Below are 24,714 nucleotides of genomic sequence, written 5' to 3'. Positions count from 1 at the left end.
ATAGAATTATAATTTTAAATAACGCATGAGTGCATTGCATTTGGTATGAGAGAAAACGAAAACATAACAACAAAAAACTATCATAATTAAAAAACCAAAACAAAAAAGTAACGCTCCCAGTTTTTAATTTTTTTGCTTTTTAATATTGTTTTTATGACTCCAAAAAACATCGTTAAAATAAGAACCAAAAATTTTTTTAATTAACTTTGTATGAACATAATAAACGCTTTAAAATAAGTGAAACCACTAAGAACTTAGCCAGTTAGGTAGAAAAAAAAAACAAAAAAAAACATTAAACAAATCAAAATATTTTTTAAAAATATTATGGGGGGGGGGGGCTATAGTCCATTTTAAAAAGCAATATCTCCTTCAAGAACGATCATAAAATGTGTTTTCAATCGATATTTATTCAATACGGGACCAGTTCAAGACCATCTTAAAAGACAAGATGGCCGGTGGGCAAAAATAATTTAATCTGCTGACGTCATCACGGGTAGTCCATTGCTTCTTGACACCTGTAAACACCGGTAGTGACTACTCGTGGATATCTCCATTCAGCAAAGTAAGTTTTAACGTGCTCCCCCCGGTATTTAACACGATGTAACGATAATTTAATTCAATATCATCATCCTATTTTTTTTACCATTCAAAAGAAGAAGCTTCAACTAAATTGCTAATATTAAAAAAAATTTTTTTACAGCATACAAAACTAATGAAAATGCGAGACAACATCGACTCTTTTGAAGAGACGATTTTTTTAAGCTGTTGAGTCATGTTTTAAAAATTTAGCAAAAATTAATTTTCCTGAAATTTTCAATATTTAAAAATAAATTATGTCGGCTGATAACATTTTTAAACTTTTTTTTAAAGCTAGAAAGATAAAATTTAAAAATACTTATTTATATATATATATATATATATATATATATATATATATATATATATATATATATATATATATATATATATAAATATATATATATAAAACTTAAAAGTAAAAAAAAAAAAAAAAAAAAAAAAAACGCGCGTTCATTTCGGGTTTGTATTACTGTACACATAGATTCGAAAAAGTTGTCAAAAAACAAATATGACAAATAAATGTTACCAAAGGCAAGATAAGTTACTTTTCTACCAAACTAGATATATTTTTCGTGTTTTTATTCAATGTAATATGTTTATTCAGCTCGAAAAACAAGGTGTTATAAATAAAAAAAACTAGAAAAAATATATGTCAAGCTATGTCACGGTAACATATATTGAGCGAGTTTTTAACAGTATTTTAACCATTTTTTATTTATAACACCTTTTCCCAAATTTACCGTGTTAAAGAGGGAGTCAGACGCCATCTTGAATTTTCCGGGTTTGTATTACTGTACACATAGATTCAAAAAAGTTGTCAAAAAACAAATATATAACAAATAAATGTTATCAAAGGCAAGATAAATTACTTTTCTACCTAACTGGATATATTTTTTGTGTTTTTATTCGATGTAACATATTTATTCAGCTCGAAAAACATAGTGTTTACCGATGTATTGGAAAATTTAAAATGGCGGCCGACTCTCTCTTTAACACGGTAAGTTCGGAAAAAGGTGTAATAAATAATAAACTAGACAAAATACTCTTAGAAATTTGCTCAATATAAGTTACCGTGACATAACTTGATATATATTCGGTGGTTTTTTAATAGTATTTTGTCTAGTTTATTATTTATAACACCTTTTCCCGAACTTACCGTGTTAAAGAGAGAGTCGGCCGCCATTTAAAATTTTCCAATACATCGGTAAACACTGTATGCTTTTTGAGCTGAATAAACATGTTAAATTGAATAAAAACACGAAAATTATATCCAGTTTGGTAGAAAAGTAATTTATCTTGCCTTTGATAACATTTATTTGTTATATATTTGTTTTTTGACAACTTTTTCGAATCTATGTGTACAGTAATACAAACCCAAATATATCCAGTTTGGTAGAAAAGTAACTTGATAACATTTATTTGTTTTTTGACAACTTTGTCGAATCTATGTTTACAGTAATACAAACCCACGTATTTTAACAAACTGAAAATATGGATATAAAAAAATGATTTTGCATGTTATTTTTGTTATGTGGTGAAATAATCTTAAATAAGAAACATGATTTTTTTCTTTAGGTTAATTATTTTTTTACTGTGCAATATTTCATGAATTTATTAAAAACATTGTTTTTGATTTTGAAAAAATATTGTGGTTCATTTGCATTTAAAAATATTGTGGTTCATTTTGATTAAAAAACATTCATTTTGATTTAAAAAAAAATATTGTTCATTTTGATTAAAAAATATTCATTTTGATTTAAAAAAAATATTGTTCACTTTGATTAAAAAATATTCCTTTTGATTAAAAGAAAATTCATTTTGATTTAAAAAATATTGTTCATTTGATTAAAAAAATAGTTTAATTTTAATATTTCAAATGTTTTGCTTGTGTTCTGCTTCAAATATTCATAATCTTACGTGCATAATTTTCATTTAATTATATTAAATAAACTTCAAGTTTACTACAAATCAAATCGTGTTCCTTCAGTTTTTAAAATGTAATTTATAAGTAATTAAAGAACGCATTCTAATCTTTAAAATCTATAATACAACGAAATATTCAATTGCTTATAATACTTAAACAAACAACTTGTGTTTTTTTTAATTATTTTTTTATTATTAATATTAGATGAGTTTCAGTATAAATCATCGTGTTCTTTCTTTATTTCAATCCAATTTTGAAGTTTTGTAACGCTGTCTAAAAATTACTGTTCATTATTGACAGTCTAAGAGTTCCACATATCTTGCTTGTTGGGACCTCGGCGATGACGTCATTTTTTCAGCTGGCCGGCCGCTACGACCAGTTTTCCTACCTAGCGAAAGGGGACGAGTTTTCCGGAGACGAGTTTTCCGGAGACGAGTTTTCCGGAGACGAGTTTTCCCGGGACGAGTTTTCCTAAATTCGTTATCAAAGGCAAGATAAATTACTTTTCTACCAAACTGGATATATTTTTCGTGTTTTTATTCAATGTAACATGTTTATTCAGCTCGGAAAACATTACAGCGTTTACCGATGTATTGGAAAATTCAAGATGGCGCCTCACTCCTTCTTTAACACGGTAAGTTTGGGAAAAGGTGTTATAAATAAAAAATTAGAAAAAATACTATTAAAAACCCGCCGAATATATGTCAAGCTATGTCACGGTAACATATATTGAGCGAATTTTTAACAGTATTTTATCCAGTTTTCTATTTATAACACCTTTTCCCAAACTTACCGTGTTAAAGAGGGAGTCAGACGCCATCTTTAATTTTCCAATACATCGGTAAATACTATGGTTTTCGAGCAGAATAAACATGTTACATTGAATAAAAACACAAAAAATATATCCAGTTTGGTAGAAAGGTAACTTATCTTGCCTTTGATAACATTTATTTGTTATATATTTATTTTTTGACAACTTTTTCGAATCATTTTTTAAAAAATTCCTGTATTCAATAAAAATTATTTAATAATAAAAAAAAAGATGTTTTGTAATATTGTCAATTTCAATATTTCATTTTATTTATAAAATGACGCCAATTTCACTATCTAATCAAATGGTATGCTGGTACTTATGCAGAGAGTGATCCGGACGTAACTCACCGGACGCTCGGCTTGCCCCGTAAAACGACGTCAACAGCCGGAGTTAGCCGAGCGTCGGCGAGGAAAAGCAAGCCGAGCGTCGGCGCTGAAAACATAACAAGAAAAGAGAAACCTACCTTAATTTAAAATTTGTTAAAACTTTTATTTACTGTAACGGAAAACAAATTTTTTTGTATTTTTTTTTTTTTTTTTTTTGTAAATGTAAAGTGCTTTTATATACAAGAAAGTTATGTTTTTTTTTTTTGAAAAGAAGAAACAGCGAAAAAAAGGTAACAAGCAAAATTTGTTTTTTTTTACAAAACGTTTTTTTTGTTGTTGGGTGGTTTGTTTGTTTTTCAGGGTTAGGGTTATTTTTTTTTATTTTTTTAAGAATAAACAGCGAAAAAAAAAAGGTAACAAGCAAACTGGTTTTTTTATTTTTTGTACAAAACATGTTTTTTTTTTTGTTGGGTGGTTAGGGTTAAGGAAAAACCTGGTAAAAGAAAAATGCGAGGAATATTTACTATTGGTATTTCCTCAGACTGTTGGAGGGCATACGACTATGAGGGACAGGTTTTCTTTTTTGCAAGCAAACTCCTTTCCTGACAAAATTCCAGGACGCCCCGCTGCGCTGCCGCTGCTGTTTGCAATTTTTCCGACAAATATGTTAAGTTCATATTTCCTTCCATAGGTACGCAATTTTAAGAGTTGTTAAATAAATCTGAAATTGTAACGGTTGTTGTTAAATAAATCTGATTCTGTACTGTTTTACTTTCTTTTCTTCTTTTATTGTCGTCTGCTGCTTTGAATTTTTTTTTCTTGCGTCGCGCACGCGCGTAGCGTTGACAACCGTCGAACTACATCGGCGACGCTCGTTGAAAACCGTCGAACTACATCGCCGACGCTCGGCTAACTCCGGCTGTTGACGTCGTGTTACGGGGCTAGCCGAGCGTCCGGTGAGTTACGTCCGGATCACTCTCTGCATAAGTACCGGCATGCTTATTACCGGTGTAACACGACTTATGTCCCATTTTTTTCTTCATATTTTAGTTTCCTTAAACTGCAAGAGGGCCAATAAGCAACTAGAATTTTATTACTTCTTTAGAAACGTACGAAATAGGAGCTGTGAATAAGTGCATTTAACCGGAAGTACACCATTACAAAAGGGCAGATAACTCTTCATTTATTATTTCCACGTGCATCATTTAGCTAATATGGACGACGACGACGATCTCACGCTTAATTTATTCACTCCCGCTATTAAAAAAAATGTTGGCAAATCGCTCGAAAATGTCATCTGGGGTAACCGACAGCAGAGGATAAAGGCCAGGAAACTTTTAAAGTTAACAGCCCGGGCGAAACCCACTAAAACTCCGACACTTTCAGAATCTCAGAGTGATGTATACACAGAAAAAAGTGAAATCGCTAATAATAAAAAAAGGAAAATCGCAGATGTTTCGTTGGATTTCGACAATAACAAACGCAGAAACGATGGATCCGGTAACGTATCATCTACTCCAACGAAAAAACTTAAAGACAGTCTTCATTTTTCTTCCCTGTTCAACTCAAATCCTGAGATTCCCACCATCGACGTGAAACCGGTCGAATGTATAAAAGAAGAAGTTTTCTCCTCTGATTCTTTTGAGAGTCTTTCTCTGGACACGTACATGCTTCGAAACCTTCGAGAAACCATGAAGTTTAACCAGATGACTCACGTGCAAGAACAGGCTATCCCGCCGATTTTAAACGGGTCCGACGCCCTGGTGAAATCGCAAACGGGATCAGGTAAGACTTTGGCGTACGCCATTCCCATCATTCATGCCCTGCAGGCTGTACGACCGAAAATCTGTCGTGGTGACGGTGTTTTTGCTATCGTAATATTACCGACGCGTGAACTGGCTCTTCAAAGTTACGAGGTGTTTCGAGCACTAGTGAAACCTTATCAATGGATTGTTCCCGGTTGTACGATTGGCGGTGAAAAACGCAAAGCCGAAAAGGCCAGGGTACGAAAAGGGATAAATGTATTGTTGGGTACACCGGGTCGCTTGGCCGATCATGTTATACACACAAAAAGTTTACATCTTTTCAAACTTCGATATCTCATAATTGACGAGGCTGATCGACTTTTTGAGATGGGCTTCGAAAAGGACGTCAAATTAATAATCGATTGTATAAAAGAAAAAACCCTAAAAAAACAGACTGTTCTTTTGTCGGCAACGCTCACCAATGGGGTTGAAAGGTTAGCTGGGATGTCTCTCGAGTCTCCGGTGAGAATCGATGTTTCACAGGACGAAACAACCTGCGCTGTGACCCCCAAAATTGACCTGCACATTAACACCAGAGACAACAGCAACGAATGCTCTGCTTTTTCTGTACCTGATAAGCTGAAGCAGTTGTTTGTAGTGACGCCTTGCAAATTAAGGTTAGTTTCTCTGGTTGCTCTTATCGCCGATAAATGCGTTCTAGCGTTTAAAAAATCCAAGATGATCGTTTTTCTTTCTACCCAAGACTCCGTCGAGTTTCTCCATAAACTTTTTTCCAATTTGTTTAAAGAAAACGACTCGGTTTCCTGTATGAATGCTTTGTTATCGGATCAACAGCAGGATATTCGGAAATCTAAATGTCTCGTTACATTCTACAAACTCCATGGAAACATGGACCAGAAAGACCGGACATTAACTTTTACAAAATTTTCCACTTGTAAAAATGGAATTCTTCTTTGTACGGACATAGCGGCCCGCGGGCTGCACTTGAATAACATCCAATGGATTGTGCAATACACGACACCTGGAGATGCTAAAGAATACATCCACAGAGTTGGGCGAACAGCCCGTGCTGGAGCTCAAGGCAATTCACTTTTGTTTTTAATGCCATCTGAGACCGAATACGTAAAAACCTTAAGCAATATGAAAATCAACATGAAAGAAATCATGATGAGAAATGTTTTACATAATTTGTTGCTATTATTTGAAAAACTGCCGAAGATTTTAGAAAATGATCGGCGTCCACCTCGAACATATGAAGAAGCTGCAACGACTCTGCAAATCTACATTGAGAAAGTTGTGAATGATGAACCAGAAATGCAAGAGGTAGCCAAAAAGGCATTCCAATCTTTTGTTCGATGTTATTCCACCTACCCTAAACATTTGAAATCCATCTTTCATATAAAGTATCTCCATTTGGGTCACTTGGCTAAAAGTTTTGGCCTTCGTGATGCACCAGGGGGTTTCAGTGCCGGAAAAAACCCTATTCAGTCTAAGAAGAAACACTTTTATAAACAACATCCTTGTTTGGAAATTCATAATCCAAAGGAATATGTTAAAAAACCATTGTCGAGTTTTTATGAATTTGCAAGTGGACATTAAACATGTTGAATTTTTCATAACTCCCATCACATTGAGACACCCTTTAATAAGGGTAAAAGAGTGTGTGTGTGTGTATATATATATATATATATATATATATATATAATCTACTTCTTTGGTATTTATAAGGTATTGCAAGAAAACCTTTGATACAACAATGTACATGACAAAATTAATGTTTCAGTTTGATTTAGAAGCACTACAATATTTGTCTTTAGACCATAATTCAAGCTAAAATAATTTTTTATCTGTCAGTTTAAAGGATCCAAAATAACTTTGAAATTTTAAAGACCTACATTCACAAAGTAAACCTTAAAAAGTGATTTTGAATCCTTTATACTGACAAATTAGAAATTTATTTCTGGTTCATAGAAAGCTCAATTATTATGGCTCATTTGTGCTTCCAAACCAAAGGAAAATGGTGCTCGTTAAAATAGTCACCAGATCGAGTTTTTAAAATATGTCGTTTTAAACAAAAACAATATAGTGCTTAATTGTCATGACGAAAATAGTAATATATCCAAAACTTCATCAAGTAGAAAGTTATTTATACTTAAAAATAATTTTCATGGAAAATTTGGTAAAATTGTATTTTACGTTATAAAGTAGATGGTAAAAGTTCATAACTAAGAACGCAAATTTTAGATTACATTTTAATAGTTACCAACAATTTAGCCTTTTAGCAATAGACTTTTTACTAAAAACACAATATCAGCTGTTCCACTTATTGAATTTTTGTAATTTTTTGGATATATTACTATTTTCTACATGACAAGTGCGTAATATTGTTTTTGTTTAAAACATCATATTTTAAAAAATTGATCTGTCAACTCTATCTTAACAAGCACTAGAAAACAGTAATTTCTACGGTAATGTCTGCCCATACATTGTCATTACCCCTCAACAACCAAGAAAACTTTAGGTTCTTTAATATGACTGAAGTGCATGGGAAAAATTACTGTTTTCCTTTTGTTTTGGAGCACTAATTAATCATGTACACTTCAGCTGTCTTGAAATTAATTAAAGCCAGAAATTATTTTTTGCCAGTTTAACAGTTTTAAGATTACTTTTGAATTTAGGAGGAGAATTTTAATCTATTATTAAAATAAATTATGAATAGATTTTTAGAAAATGTCCAGATTATATATTTTTGCAATTCAAAGCAATTTTGAAGACTTTAAACTAGCAAATTAAAATTAATTACTGGCTTGAATTAAAATTTAAACGCAACTTGATTCATTTGTCATCCTAAATTAAAAAACAAATTTTCTCATGTATCAAAAAACCAAATTTGTACAAAGATTATTTTAACATCACTGTCTGCAGTTTTTTCTCCAATATAACATCGCATTCAAACAAATTCACAACTTAAACGTTTTTTTAATCATGGTGTTGATATGGTTTCAAAATTAAAAGTCGATTTGCATTTGCAAAAAATGGATGCAATTTTAGTTTGTGGCTACAAGCCAAACCTTGACTTTAAACTATATCCGATTGTGAAGCCCCAGCTTGCGGGCGTTGGGGAGTGTAGATTTAATTGCCATTGCTCTCAGGTCCACTCTGATCTGGACTGGTAGTATCTGTTAGGGTCCCAACTATGGGTTAAATAGAAACCGACTTAAAAAAAAAAAAATTCTATTAAAAAATTGTTCTTCAAAATTACTGGATTCGGCATAAAATAAAAAAAAAACAAGTATACTCTATTAAAAAATTGTTCTTCAAAATCACTGGATTCTGCATTAAATAATCTGAAAAGGGTTGATATGCCGTAAAACAAAAACAACCAAAAAACCAAACATGGTAATTTTCGATAACGACATGATTTTCTTTAAAAATTATAAAGCAAATTTAAAATAAAAATGATGAAGCATTAAAATTGTTTATATGATGAAGCATTAAAATTATTTATATGATGAAGCGTTAAATGATTTATATGATGAAGCATTAAATGATTTATATGATGAAGCATTAAATGATTTATATGATGAAGCATTAAATGATTTATATTATGAAGCATTAAAATTGTTTATATGATGAAGCATTAAAATTGTTTATATGATGAAGCATTAAAATTGTTTATATGATGAAGCATTAAATGATTTATATTATGAAGCATTAAAATTGTTTATATGATGAAGCATTAAAATTGTTTATATGATGAAGCATTAAATGATTTATATGATGAAGCATTAAATGATTTATATGATGAAGCATTAAATTGTTTATATGATGAAGCATTAAAATTGTTTATATGATGAAGCATTAAATGATTTATATGATGAAGCATTAAATTGTTTATATGATGAAGCATTAAATTGTTTATATGATGAAGAATTAAATGATTTATATGATGAAGAATTAAATGATTTATATGATGAAGCATTAAATGATTTATATGATGAAGCATTAAATGATTTATATGATGAAGCATTAAATGATTTATATGATGAAGCATTAAATGATTTATATGATGAAGCATTAAATGATTTATATGATGAAGCATTAAAATTGTTTATATTATGAAGCATTAAATGATTTATATTATGAAGCATTAAATGATTTATATTATGAAGCATTAAAATTGTTTATATGATGAAGCATTAAAATTGTTTATATGATGAAGCATTAAAATTGTTTATATGATGAAGCATTAAAATTGTTTATATGATGAAGCATTAAAATTGTTTATAAAAAATCTTAATATATTACGATGTCTATAAAAAATCTTAATATATTACGATGTCTATAAAAAATCTTAATATATTACGATGTCTAATTGTGAAAAATGCTAATTTTTATAGATTATTTAAAAACAAATGTTTTCAAATAATCTATAAAAATTGGCATTCAAACATCACAATTAAACATCGTGATATATGTTACATTTTTTTAAGAGTTTTTTTTTTTTCTAAAATTGATCACAAACTAGTGGAACCATTTTATGTTAAATTTAGACAAGAAAAACTACAAAATATGTAAAATAATTCAGATTTTTGTTTTTTATTAATATGAGAAGGTAGTATTTAATTCACCATATACAAAAAAAAAAATTGCTTTACTGATTTAATCATATTTTTTCCAATAAATTAAAAATTAGTGAATATTTATGTAACTTTGAGGTTCTTTCAAAACAAATTGAGTCATGGCAGCATCTTTGGTGTTAAAATTGAAAATCAACTTGCATTGAATTTTCGAAGAAATGCCAATTTTCTTCTGTTTTATAGAATATCCAAAAAGTATGTTCAGTCGATTTACAAAATTTAAAAATTGCATTTATTTGCAAATAAAACTATTTTCTGACAACTTTTCAAAAAATATTCTTCATTAACGTAATTATTGTTGTCTTAAAAACATTTTGCTTTTATTAGCCCCAAACAAGGCATATTTCCACTGATGTGTGTAAATTACTACAGTGGTTGGGGCCAGATTTGGAGGAGGAGAAGTTGAGTCACTATCAAGTTTTATGTGGTCTACCATATGCCACTTTGTCAGTTACATCCAGTGCAAAGGTCTCTTTTAATAAGTCCCTCATTTGCTATTCTCTTGGCTAGATTATCATTAAAAGATGGACACATCCTGTGATAACAAACTGAGTTCAATGAGAGCTTTATAACTTTTTACTAGCCATAATACAAAGCTATTCCTGTCGAACTAGTTGCTCTGTAGTTGACAAGGTGTTAACTGTATAAAAACAGTAGTGTCAACACATAGGATGAATACCATTACATGTGCATGAAGCCCAAATTCAGCAAATTTAGCTTTTTTTTTAAGCAGTTTTACCTTCAAAAATTCTATTTGTCCTTTTTCTAATTTAGCTTAAACTTTGCTTTTTTTCCAATTATTTTCTATAAATATTTATTTGATATAAATTATTAAAGAAAACTTTATAATTGAGTAATTTTAAAACAATTTGAATTTAAAAACATATGCTTTTTAAAAAATTTGTCTTTTTTTTTCTTGAGAAAAATAGCCCCCAGAATGCGATAAAAATCTGCAAACATTTGTCATTTCAGAAAGAAAGAAAAGCAAATATTTACCCTGTTGTATGACTAAGAGCCTACTGAGTGGATCCAACTCTCAGATTTAGCATTATTTGTTTTTTTTCTTTTTTGTTTTATTACCTGAAAAATTATAAAAAAATATTGCTTACTAACCCTAAATTTAAGTTGTAATATCCTCTTCCCTCCTCAATTTGTTTTTGGCCCTTGATAAGGGGTGATGTGCCTATGTAAAAAAAATAAATAAAAAATAAATAAATAAATAAAAAACTTTAAAAAAAAAAACTTAAGGTAAGTCGTATCTTTTACAACTGAATGAATGAAGCCACCATCAGTTCAGTAACATGTGACAATTTTTTTTTTTTTTTTTTTTAAATAATAAAAAGTTTCAGCACATCTACCAACCGGTATAAAAGAATACCGGTTGGTAGATAATTAAATGTGGAGAAAATCCAGGTCCTGAAAAGGGGCACTTGCAAAAATAAATTTGGCTCAGTAAGGACTAAAATATGTGAATTAAAATAATTTAAAGAATTATTAGAGTATAACATTCTTTTTAAATAGATATTTATATAAAACCATCAAATTAAAAAGTCAAATACAATTTGTAAAGTCTATACCAGTAAAAAAAAAAGTTGATAATGCTGGACCTGAAATACTTTCATCAAACCCACACCTGACCTTGTGTCTCCTCTTCTGGAAAAAAGGTAAATAAATGCTGTTTAATTCTTTATGCACTTGACTTGCTTTTTTTTTCTCCTTCCCTTCCACTTTAGAAAACCTAGAAGTTCATAGTAAATAGGAATGGGGAAGAGAAATAGATTTCAATTGAATCACAGATCATGGTGTATCAACTTCATCGTTTCACATCTTGTGAAATCACAAACAATAAGAGTTCTTATTCAATTAAACTGCTTTGTCCTCTGGGAATCAATAGATTCCAATACAAGCAATATTAACAATAATTACCAACAGGAAGAGACCTACTGCTGCCAACATCAAACCCAAAAGAAATTACCAGCAACAAAAGTTAATGCGGCATGCACACATACACCACTAGTTCATCCTGTTAAAATGCCTAAGTGAAAAAATAGTTGTGAAACTGGATTAAACCATAAAACCTGGGAAAATTAAAGATTAAATTAGCAATACACAAGGACACTAAAATGCTTTGGATGATTACAGATTTCAAAGGGGTTCTGCTAAAATCATCATATTTTAAAAAATAAACAACGTTTTTGGTAAGATTTTGTAGTGCCCCCCCCCTCCCCCCAATTTTTAAATGCTTGTAAAAAACCTTTGTGTTAAGAATTTCATCATGAAATTTGGAAACTAACCAGAAGAGATATAAGTTTAATAGTTTGGGGTTTCCGAAATACCACTCATTTTTTTGTTGTGTTATAAAAGACTTCAACATGATAAGTATTGAAAATTAAAAAAAAAATTTCTTCGGACACCCACTGTTAAATAAATCAATCTTTTTATTTTTTTTTATTCATTAAAAGTATGATAGTAACTTGTTTTCTCTGGTGGTACTGAGCAATTTAAAATCATGATACCTGGAAACTGGAAAAAATTGTTCTATTTTAAAAATCTAAAAACTTTGTAGCAGCAATATTATCAGCTATAATCAAATCATTGCTATAAACAAAGGTTTTTTGTTTTGTTAACATTTGATTCCAGAATGAATTAAAAATGTAAAAAATGAAAATATGAATATAAAAAAAATGTTCTTACATATTTAGTTGGAGCTATTTTGTTATCAGATTATAATTAACTTAATTAGAGCTATTCGATTATCAAAATATATAGTTAAAGCAATCTCAACCAGTCCGGCATTATTTTTGGTTAAAATGTAAATATGTAATTTATGTGCACTTTTATCCGTTGCATTAGTTTTTAACGGTAAATTAAACTGTGTTTTATTTTGAACAACCAAAAATGTGAAATATGATTTTTTTTTTTGCTTCATCTTTTTTCGTCTTTACAATTTTTTTCAGCGGATTATAATCGAATGAACACTAATCTACCCAATTATGAAAAAAAAAAAAATGCAAAATCAATATTTAAATATTTATAGAGGATGCTCAGTTTTTTGTCAAGTTCCCATTTACTTTCCTCCCCATGATAGACATAAGGTCAGTTTTTAATGCGGGGAAAATCCAGCTCCCCAAAAAGGGTCAATCTGGATAGGAACAAAAATAAAAATTGTCTCAATCATGAAGGATTTCTTCTTCACTGACAGAGGACGAACAAGGCAAAGTGTAGCATCAGAATACTACATTGATCTTTCCTGAAGTCCAGGTAGAGAAATAAAAAAATGTCTTAAACGGGAAAATCTAATGAAATCATGTGTCACTCGGACAAGAAATGTAATCTTTAAATATAAAAGCGAAAATGTATGTATGTATGTATGTTCGCTTTTCCTCGATGTCCACGAAAGGCTTCTTTCAAACAAGCACTTGCTCGCTTCACAACTTTTAAAAACTTTTTATATCATCTATAAATTGTAATATCTACGAATTATCCACGGAGCTCGCCTCTTTATTTAATTTTATTCACTTTCAAACCTTAATTATTCCACATTTCCTGCATCGGCACGCGTTACATTCGCTTTTCGGTATAAAAAAAAGCGAACCTCAACTCTAATCACTGGCCAGTTTGGTCAATGTCGACTTCGTCATATCAGACTGTAGCTTTCATTTTGAGACGAGGGAGCGGGTTTTTAAAAACAAACAAACCCATTTATTCAAAACTGTCCCGCACAAAATAACTGCTGAATACCTATCGCCGTCACGTCAATCAAAAACGCGCACCTGTTTTTTTTAAAACATTTTACTATTTTCCAACTGCGCGTCCTCAACGCTTCGGGTTTTTTTCACATACCCCGAAAAACACCCGGGCAACGCCGGGTACCCCTCGCTTTATTGACTTTCAAACGTTAATTATTCCACATTTCCCGCATCGGCACGCGTTACATTCGCTTTTCGGTATAAAAAAAAGCGAAACTCGACTCTAATAACAGGCCTAGAGCCAGTGAACGTTTGTCGACTTCGTCATATCAGACGGGGGAGCGGGTTTTTGAAAACAAACAATCCGATTTATTGACTTCATTAAAAACTGTCCCGCACAAAATTCTGACTGCTGAATACCTATCGTCGTCACGTCAATCAAAAACGAGCACCTGTTTTTTTTTTTTTTTTTTCACACTTTACTATTTTCCAACTGCGCGTCGTAAAAGCTTCTTTTTTTTTTCACGGGCACCTGTTTTTTTTTCACACACACCTACAAACACCCGGGCAACGCCGGGTACCCCTTGCTAGTTGAAAATAAAAATCAAATTCACCCAAAATTTGTGAACAATTTGTCAGCAAAAAATGTTTTTGATATCAAATAGATCAGTGAAAAATACTTGATAGTTTTCCAAACGTCACGTTTTCTGTTAGTGACGACACTTGTTTTAATTTGCCTCAACCAGGTAAAGTTTTTAAAGATAAACCACTTGTTTGTTTTTTTTTTTGTTTTATTTTGACGTTTTTTTTACTTGTACTGGTATTTTCGATTTATAAGAAAGAAAATACTTTTTTATTTCTTCAAATGAATGAATTCTAAAGAGTTTGTATGATTAAGCATTTTTATATTTTTAATAAAAAGGCTTTGAACAGAAAAAAACTTACAAAAAAAAAAGTGCAACATATGCTGACACAGCAAATACACCCCATTATTCATAACAGGAAAACAATAAGTTTTGCAAAGTTTCGTACTTATTCATATTATTTGGTATTAAACTTTATGTTCTAAACAAAGTATATATGATATACAAAGCATGCACCAAGTATATGCATAAATGGACCAATAAGAACTCTGCAGCTAACAAATTATGACTGATTAATGGTGGCTGGGAAAAGCGCAGCAGATTAATGTATCCTGATCTTAAATCAGTATGTCATCATGTGATGAAATTCCAGTCTTTAGATCATTTTCTCATATTAATGATGAACATTCAAGTCATCAAGGAAATGTAGAGAAAGAAATGCTTCACATCCTTTTCTTAAAAGTGTCAAATGATCTCATTATCAATGTCAGCATCTAAACTGTTAGCATCCTTTCTGACCTTTATCACAAGATTGTTATTTTTCCTTTGAAGAGAAAGACTTGACATACTGTACAGATATTGCACAAACTTGTAGCATCAGAATACAAACCTTGCAAACTTGAAGATTGTACATTGACAGCAGGAAACGATCACTGAAATGTGTTCTTCTGCACAACAGCAATAAGTGTGTCTCCATACTCTTTGTTCACTCAACCGAAAGAAAAGTATGAAGCAGTAAAATATGTGCTGGAAAAAAAATCACAAAGAACATTTTCAGTATATCTCTTGTAGACAGACATTATACTCTTTCCACAGTTCCACATCAAGCTTGGCTTAATTAAACATTTCACCAAAACTCTGGACCACAGATAATACTCACCTCTGCTTGCCAGGGACTGAACAAAGTTGCTACCATGCTCGCTCCATTGTTTAGCTCTGCTTTCTTCCTAAATACTAAGAATTATCACTTCATGGTGCCAGCAGTGGGATATATATATATATATATATATATATATATATATATATATTACTACTTCATGTAATCACATAAATTAATATACGAAAATATAATTTTATGCATAAATTTTCAGTATTTATTTCCATGTTATATTGGTAGAGAAGCTGGTTGATGAATTAGGAAATAATCATAATGGAATAAGAAATAGTTTTTTTTTTTTATCTCTTAGGGAACGCCTATGGCGAACAGTGAATTTAAATTCAATAAAAATAAATAAATAAATAATAATAACAAACAAATGAACGCACTAGTGTTCGAGGCGTACACACACACCCCTCCCTCCCACTATTATCGAAGCTGATGAAAAGGGAAGAGAGAGAAAGAAAAAGTGAAATCAACGCTGACGAAAAAAAAAAGCAATTTTGAATTGAGCGTTCTTTTTAATAATGGTGATAAACGATAGCGTTTGTATAAAAATATTGAGAGGCAACAAAAAAAAAAATAGAAAAGAAATAGAGACTGCGGAGAGCAGTGAACATTGTCAAATGGACCGGTTGTTTTGTTTACATTTGAGTGAATAATGAATCAAAAAAAAAAAAAAATAATAACAAAAATTCGCTATGAGCCGGTGATTGCTCAGGAATGCCCAAAGCGCAGCGTAAACAGATTTCGAGAATGGACATCATGGAAAGTTCACGGCGAAGATATTACAGATGAATAAGAAGAGAGTTGCAACGAATAAAAATATCGTCACGTCGACGGACGTCCCCATCCAAGAAGTAACCAAACAGGAAATGAGAAATCCGATGGCAGGGCAGGACAATACTTCCTCAATACCGGCATATTAATGAGAAGGTGGAATCCTCCCAGTGTGACAGAGGGGATAGACCGGAGCGTGTGTGAGCAAGTGATGGTGCCGAAAGCGTACGGGGAGGGAGTGCTAAAAGTTGCACACGAGATACCATTGGCGGGTCACCTGGGTGTCCCTAAGATGCACAAAAAGCTCACAAGACACTTCTATTCGTCAGGAATCATAGGGGACGTGAAAATGTTCTGTCAAACATGCAAGATATGCCAAGTGACAGGAAAACCCAACCAGAAGATTCCTCTGGCACCACTCCAACCAATACCAGCAGTGGATGAACCTTTCGGTCGAGTGATTGTCGACTATGTGGGACCGTTGCCTAAAACTAAAGCCGGCCATAAATATATAATGACTATAATGTGTGCGTCCACCAGATTCCCTGAAGCGATCCCATTGCGGAATATATCAGCGAAAAAGATAGTAGACACCCTGATAACTTTCTTTACAAAGGTGGGATTACCAAAAACAATCCAGACCGACCAATGGTCTAATTTCATGTCAAAGATCTTCAAGCAGACGGTGACACAATTGGGAGTCACGCACGTCAGATCCAGTGCATATCACCCACAGTGTCAGGGAGCGCTGGAACGCTTTCATGCCACACTCAAAACTATGCTAAAAGCATATTGTGTGGAACATGATGACGAGTATTCCCTTCGTGTTGTTTGCGGCACGTGAAGCAGTACAGGAATCACTAGGGTTCAGCCCATTCGAGCTAGTTTTTGGCCACCCAGTACTAAAACTAATAAAAGAACGATGGGTAAACGATGAGCCCATGCCGAACAATATGTCGGAATATGTGGCTAAAATGCGAAAAACCCTGTCAGAAGCGCGAGAGTTAGTCAGAGATCACCAAGAGAATAGTCAGAAAACCATAAAAGCCGCATATGACAAGAAAACGATAGAAAGAGAATTCAAAGAAGGGGAGGAAGTCCTACTACTGTTACCCCTAAACAGTCAGCCATTTAAAGCCAGATAGCAGGGACCCTATACAGTAGCCAAAAAGATTAGCTTCCTTAACTACCTAATAGATACCCCAGAACGTAGAAAGAAGACGCTAGTGTGTCATGTTAATATGATGCGAAAGTATTTTAGAAGGACGGAAGAGAAAGCGGTGCTAATAGCACCACGTATCCAGGGAGAACTGGAACTGACCAGTGCTGAGGGGGAAGCCGGTGTGGCCAAGGACCCACCTAGGAAGTTAAGCAACTCAGCGGTCTTGGTAAATTTAGATGCCAAATTTGCCCACCTACCTTCGAAGGAAGGGCAGAGTTTAAAAACAATACTCTCAGAGTACAGAGACTTATTCTCAGATGCGCCCAGGTGCACGAATGCAGTAGTGCACAATGTAGAACTAAAAGAGGATAAACCGATTAGACAACACCCATATCACCTAAGTCTGAGAAAACTAGCAGTTCTAAAGGAAGAGATAGACTATATGTTAGATCATGGGATAATAGAACCCAGTCAGAGTGAGTGGGCATCACTGTGCGTGCTAGTAGACAAACCCGATGGGACAGTGCGATTTTGCACTGACTATCGAAAAGTAAACGCGCTCACCAAGGCCGACTGTATAGATAAAATAGGGCGAGCAAAATATATCACCAAATGCGATCTCTTGAAGGGGTATTGGGCGGTGCCCCTAACAGAACGAGCCAAACAAATATCGGCATTCGTTACCCCTGAGGGAACATATCAATACCGAGTGATGCCCTTTGGCATGAGGAACTCGCAGGCCACGTTTGTAAGATTAATGAATGCGTGTCTCATTGGGATAGCAAATGTAGATGCCTACATAGACGACATAGTGAACTATAACGACACGTGGGCAGAGCATGTCGAAACAATAAGGAAAGTATTCCAAAGGCTGCGATCAGCCAGGCTAACCATAAATCTAGTGAAAAGCGAATTCTGTCAGGCTGAGGTAAAATACCTAGGGCAGGTGGTAGGACACGGGAGAATTACCCCACTAAAGGCCAAAACTCAAGAGATCGAAACATACCCAGCACCGAAAAATGTTCGGAGCCTAAGGTGATTCTTAAGTATGGCCAGAAGTTTTGTAGGGATTTTGCGAGCATCGCTGTGCCCCTGACGGAACTATTGAAGAAGCACAGTAAATTCAGATGGTCAGTGGAATGCCAGGAAGCATTCGAAATCATAAAACGAGCGTTGAGTACAGAACCAATACTGAAAGCTCCTTCATTCAGTCAACCCTTTAGCTTATCCGTAGATGCCAGTGACAAAGGCATCGGAGCAGTGCTATTGTAACTGGGGGAAGACGAGCAGCTTCATTAGTTTCTATTCAAAAAAGTTTAATGGATTCCAGAAATTCTATTCAACGATAGAGAAGGAAGCATTAGCGCTAATATCAAGCCTTCTTCACTTTGAGATATACGTGACTACTCCAATCTCAGTATTTACTGACCATAATCCGTTGGTCTACGTGAATAGGATGAAGAACAAGTATAGAAGATTAATGTCTTGGAACCTTATGCTGCAGGAATTTAATTTAGATATCATGCACATTAGCGGAAAGAACAATGTGGTAGCAGATGCCCTATCGAGAAAACATGATTAAATAAATAAACAAATAAATAAATAAACAAAAGCATGAATCAGAATTTAAAAAAAAGAAGAGAATGAGAATTTTTTTTTTTTCTGTTATGCTTGGCAGTATTATATTGATAGAGAGGCTGGTTGATATCGGTTGATAAATTAGGAAATAATCATAACGGAATAAGAAATAGTTTTTTTTTTTTATCTCTGAGGGAACGCCTACGGCGAACGGTGAATTTAAATTCAATAAAAAAAAAAAAAATAATAATAACAAACAAATGAACGCACTAGCATTCAAGGCGTACACACACACCCCTCCCTCCCTCTGAAAATGCAAAGCTGATGAAAAGGGAAGAGAGAGAAAGAAAAAGTGAAATCAACGCGGACGAAAAAAAAAAGCAGTTTTGAACTGAGCGTTCTTTTTAACGGTGATAAATGATAGTGTTTGTATAAAAATATTGAGAGGCAAGAAAAAAAAATAGAAAAGAAATAGAGACTGCGGAGAGCAGTGAACATTGTCAAATGGACCGGTTGTTTTGTTTACGTTTGAGCGAATAATGAATCAAAAAAAGAAAATAATAACAAAAATTCGCTATGAGCCGGTGATTGCTCAGGAATGCCCAAAGCACAGCGTAAACAGATTTCGAGAATGGACATCATGGAAAGTTCACGGCGAAGATATTACAGATGAATGCAACGAACAAAAATATTGTCACGTTGACGGACGTCCCCATCCAAGAAGTAACCAAACAGGAAAAATCTCGCGAATGATGAACTTTGCGGAGACATTATGAAACACGAAAGTCCAATTGGATAAAGTTAAGTGACTATTATGATTTCCCTATCCTGATATCCCCGCTCCTTGTCCTTGGCCGAACTGTCATACCATAATGGAAATGATTTTCTCTTATATTATTTTTTTTTTGTTTGTCACCTTGTTTTCTTTTCTTTCTTTTATGATGTTTTTTTATCATCCAACCTCACCCCAACCTATTGCGGTGTGATATTAAATTTAAAGATGTTGAATAAAATTTGTGTTTTAAGATTCTAGCGTTGTGTCATTCTTGCTTTGAGTTTGAATCGTTCGGAACAAAATGTTCTAATGAAAACCTAAGACAACGTGTCAAATAGGTCACAAATCGTGGACGACACTTTACTTGTCATTATTTTATTTTTATTTTTATATTGTGTTACGGACAACGTAGGGTGAAGTGCTGAGATTCTTACCAGGGGACATCCACCCCGATTCAGCTTCATACCGGTCCGTAACATTCAACAGTGCTCAATTCATAGGTAGAGCTAGGTATTGTTATTAAAAATATATATGGTAATTAAGCTACACAGAATACTGGAATACTGTGTTTCATTCTCGTGAGAATTCGTCAGGCTTATGCAAAGAGTTGTGGTTACCTCACGTTTTCATATATGCACATGCTACTGAATTTTTAGTTAACAAATCAGCTTCCTAGTTTCCACCGCATCCATCCTAATCAGCCAATAGGCAAGCACTTTCAGGGCAAAGGTACAGTTGACCTTAGGTTTACTCCTTTGTGTGTTTTTCATAGGAAGAGTAGATATTTAAGTAAGCTGACCTATTTTCAACCTGAATTTCCAATAATTTCAAATAATTCCATTTTTTATGACGAGTCAATAATATAGGTGCCACCTTGAATTGTAAACTTTTTAAAACTATGGAAACCATTACCGATTTGCAAAAAACTAAACTAAAACTGCTTTGTTTTTTTGTTTAATTTGAGGTATTATATATTTCAGTTTTAATATCACTTTAGTCTGATTTTATAATTTCCAAATTTTTCCTTATATTTTCCTCAAAATAATTTTTTTTAATTTCTTTAGAATAAATTATTTTATTTTCATAATACAATTTATTTTTATTTTCATGAAATCATTTTCTATTTCTTATTTTCTAATTAATAACAAGTGAGCCACATTATTTTTCTTTAAAACAGATTTTATTATTTTTTCCCCATTTTGTAAAAGAATTGTAAAATTTATTGTTTTTTAACAGATTCAATATTTTATTGAATTTCGTTTGAAAATAAGTTTTGTAATATAATAAATTTGTGTCAGCATTTAGCAAGAGAAATATGGACAACTATACACGATCCGAACTGTTTATGCTAATTAAGGAGCAAAAACAGCTTCTTTTTAATCTAATGACCGGACACACACAGCCTTCTGAAGACGCACTTCGGAAAATTCGACTCGATATAGACGCCATGACAACTGCCTTAAAATCAGCTGCAATAACAACCACCACTGCTCAGGTTAACTGATTATAAATTACTGATGCGTCAACATACAATTCGAGACGCCATTAGACAGCAAAAAGCCTCCCGCCCAGGAAACGACGTGTTTAAACAAAATATATATGATTCACGTTGTACCAGGGCTAGTAACTTACCCCAGTTTGGAAGGTGAATTTGTCAAGTCCACAAAACACTTGTTGGACCAAGGCATATTCCAACAGATGCTCAACTCTTCATTCTTCTAAAGGAATATCTCCTAGCAACCCACGGCAGCCAGTTGACCACCTTTCAGCACTTCAGCAAGCCTGGGACCTAGAACCGCAAGAAGACAAAAAACTGACGGATTTCGCAGGCCGACTTGAAAATGCACTTAGAGAAGCAGCCGTCCACATCAAAAGCAAATTCAAGAAAGACAAGAACTCCGAGCTATCTGTTGACAGGCTTATTTTGATCCTAGGTGCAATACTTATGAGCGAAAAGGTCAAAGCGTGGAATTCTAACACCTACCCCCACCTCGTCAAGATGATGGACAGCCACTATGCTACAACTGGCATAGTGTCTGAGGTTCAAAGATACTTGGATTGCGGTATCAAATCCGACTTTGCCACTCTCCAAGACACTGCATTTCTCTCTCAAGAATACCACTCTAGTCAGAGAAATACAATAAACCAACACACCCAAACCATACAAGCACGGCAAACAGATCAATCCACACCAACAGCAGCACCAAGAAGCCTGTAAACAATTACAAAGTTTTCCCTGATTTAGACGCAGTTGCAGATATCAACACCCGTCCCGCATGCAAGCACAAGCCTTTGTCACAACAACAAATGACAGCAAACCAAAAGAGGAGGACCAGGATTTTCCCTTCGGTCAAGTCGAGATGTGATGCCTCATCCAACCCAACCCAATAGCAGTCATCACATATACAACACTCGTCAACAGCCACAACGTTTTCCCCGTATGTCAGGGATACCTCAAAATATGCTTCAAACATAGATGCAGATACTAACACGCACGCAAGGAGTTTTGACGCCACAGCCACAATCATATGACCAAAGTCACCACAACAACAGTTACAACTATTACCAACGCAACAGCAACCGCTACATCCACAGTAACAGGCACCACAATGGAAACACACCATATCTGACGTATAGATCCACGCCTACTTCACCTTCCTATCAAAAATCCCAGCAAGAACGAATAGAGGACAACTCTCCACGCATTTCAGAGACTTTATCATGTAAATATGATCGAGATCTGGTGGGGAGCATTGTTATATCGTCTACCCCTCCATATTTACATGAATAAACCAGAACTCAGCAGGAGCAGCGACAGTGATAATAATGGTGATGCTAAGACAAAGCCCGTTTGTCAATACAACACAAATGAACACACTAAACACACACGACAACTCAAAGCCCATTTTTTTATGTACTCACATCAACGGAATAACTCACTTCAACAAAGAAAACCGCCAGAGGAAGCCGCACATCAAAAGAAAAATCAAAATACAAGACACAAACATCACAGCAGATGCAACTCTGGCAGCATATAAACACAATTACTTCACAAAACACTGCAACAGTACAACACTTACTAGAACGCATTCACAACTTTCTTAGCTTAAAATCGATGTAACACATGTATACAAACACCAAACAGACGACTCCCTACAACACCAGCTACTGAAATTACTGCACCACAGCTGCTGCACCACTGCCATCTCACTCATGATACTGGACAGCAAGCCTTAAAGATCACCCCTCTTCTGCCACGGCCACCACCAGATCACCACAGGTCACCAGCCAACAGCAGTTAACCCCTCGCTAGCGACACCAGCTACTGAAATTACTGCGCCACAGCTGCCACAGCTGCCACACCGCCACCATCTCACTTGTGGTACTGGACAAAAAGCCCTTAAGATGACCTCTCTTCTGCCACCACCACCAGGTCACCACAGCTCACCAGCCAGCGAGGTTTGCCCGCCAATAGCAGGAGATACTGTCACCAACTCTCCACAGCAACACCTGCTATTAGGATTACTCTTATCCTGCTGTCACCGTACCCATATCCCAGAAACCAGAACGCTAAGCCACATTCCTGTCATCGCCGCCACTGCACACGTATTCCAGATGCCAGAACACACAAGCCACGTTCCTGCTATTGCCGCCCCTCACCTCGGCCTAACAATAACTTGCTGATCATCGCTGAGTTCATATCAACACTCGACCAGCATTCCTACCGAGGCCCCACTGCTGCCGAATTATCAAACAGTTTGTTTCATGATTGTTTAAACTTTAAATAAAGCGTTTAAACTCAACCTTTTCGTTTGACACATAGTTGCTTATGTTTTATGCATAAAAGTCTACTTCACAAGATTTCTAACTATGGAATTTCTGGAAATGTCTTCTAAACTATTGAATCTTTTCTCTCCAATAGATTTATATAAGTAGTCATCAGTAAGCCTAAGCTCAAAGTATAAATGCTGGCATGCCTCAGGATCTATCCTGGGCCCAACTCTCCCAAATCACATTCTAAGTTCATTCATTGACATATATGCAGATGACACTATGATCTGTAGCAGAAACAAACAGAACTCTTTTCTTGTGCGTCAGTGCCTCCCCTGACTGTGCGATATGGCCCATACTGACCAATCAAAGGCATAGCGCAGGGACCTTCCTTACCCCCTAAGGAACTCTAAATGCTTCTGTTCCGGACGGGAAAAACTCTTCTTTTTTTTTCCAGCCAGACGCCAAAGAGAGCGGACCCTATTTCCTTACTCTCTCTCTCTGCCTACACCGGTATCGACGATTCCCACTTGGGAATAACTACCGGGCAAAGGCAAACATGTTTTATCCGAGTTATATCTTTTTGGCATCTTACCCTGACTCGCTTCAATAAACCTTTTCCTTGTTAGGTTTTACGAAGTTGTTTGTTCGTTTATTCAGTAGCTTGTGTTGAAGCACTAACTCAATCCCTAAAGATCTTCAAAAAAAAAAAAGAAGTCATTTTCAACCGGTCATTAACTCGTCGATTGCCAAAATATTTAAAAACGTTGGTGCATAGTCAGGTGCCACACATTCTTCCAGTCAAAAAAAAAAAAAAGTTACAAAATTAATTTCTAACTAATAAATGTTTTGTGTCCAAAAAAATAATATGGACAGTTCACACTTTTCGAGCCTGCTTGTGAACAAAAGAGAGAAAAGCGAGAAGAAAGAAAAGTCCGCCCTTGCTGTAAGAGCCAAATACACTCTCATCAAACGTATTCCCAAAGATCAAAAGGAAGATATCATCTATTGTTGAGCGGTGTTACGTGCAAGAAAAACTAAAAGGAAGAGTTTAAGAAAGAAAAAAAAAAGAATTTATTGAACAGATAAATAATAAAACTAGCTTTTCTGATGAGCCTTTCCACTTAAGTTAACAAATTTACCGAACTTCCATTACTATCGATTACTATA

General features: G+C 34.1%; 1 protein-coding gene across 1 annotated transcript; it reads left to right on the top strand.

Annotated features, from left to right (window-relative positions):
- Positions 1 to 3,489: 3,489 nt before the first annotated feature.
- On the top strand, positions 3,490 to 11,739 carry LOC145256385 (ATP-dependent DNA helicase DDX31-like). The gene has a single exon (XM_080115231.1). The coding sequence runs from the start codon at positions 4,858 to 4,860 to the stop codon at positions 7,006 to 7,008; it is 2,151 nt and encodes a 716-aa protein (XP_079971357.1). The 5' UTR covers positions 3,490 to 4,857; the 3' UTR covers positions 7,009 to 11,739.
- Positions 11,740 to 24,714: the final 12,975 nt, after the last annotated feature.

This window comes from Euprymna scolopes, chromosome 32, assembly GCF_053919585.1.
Source record: "Euprymna scolopes isolate OS-2025 chromosome 32, ASM5391958v1, whole genome shotgun sequence".
Lineage (NCBI taxonomy): Eukaryota > Metazoa > Mollusca > Cephalopoda > Sepiida > Sepiolidae > Euprymna > Euprymna scolopes.
This window is presented reverse-complemented; position numbering and strand designations above follow the sequence as displayed.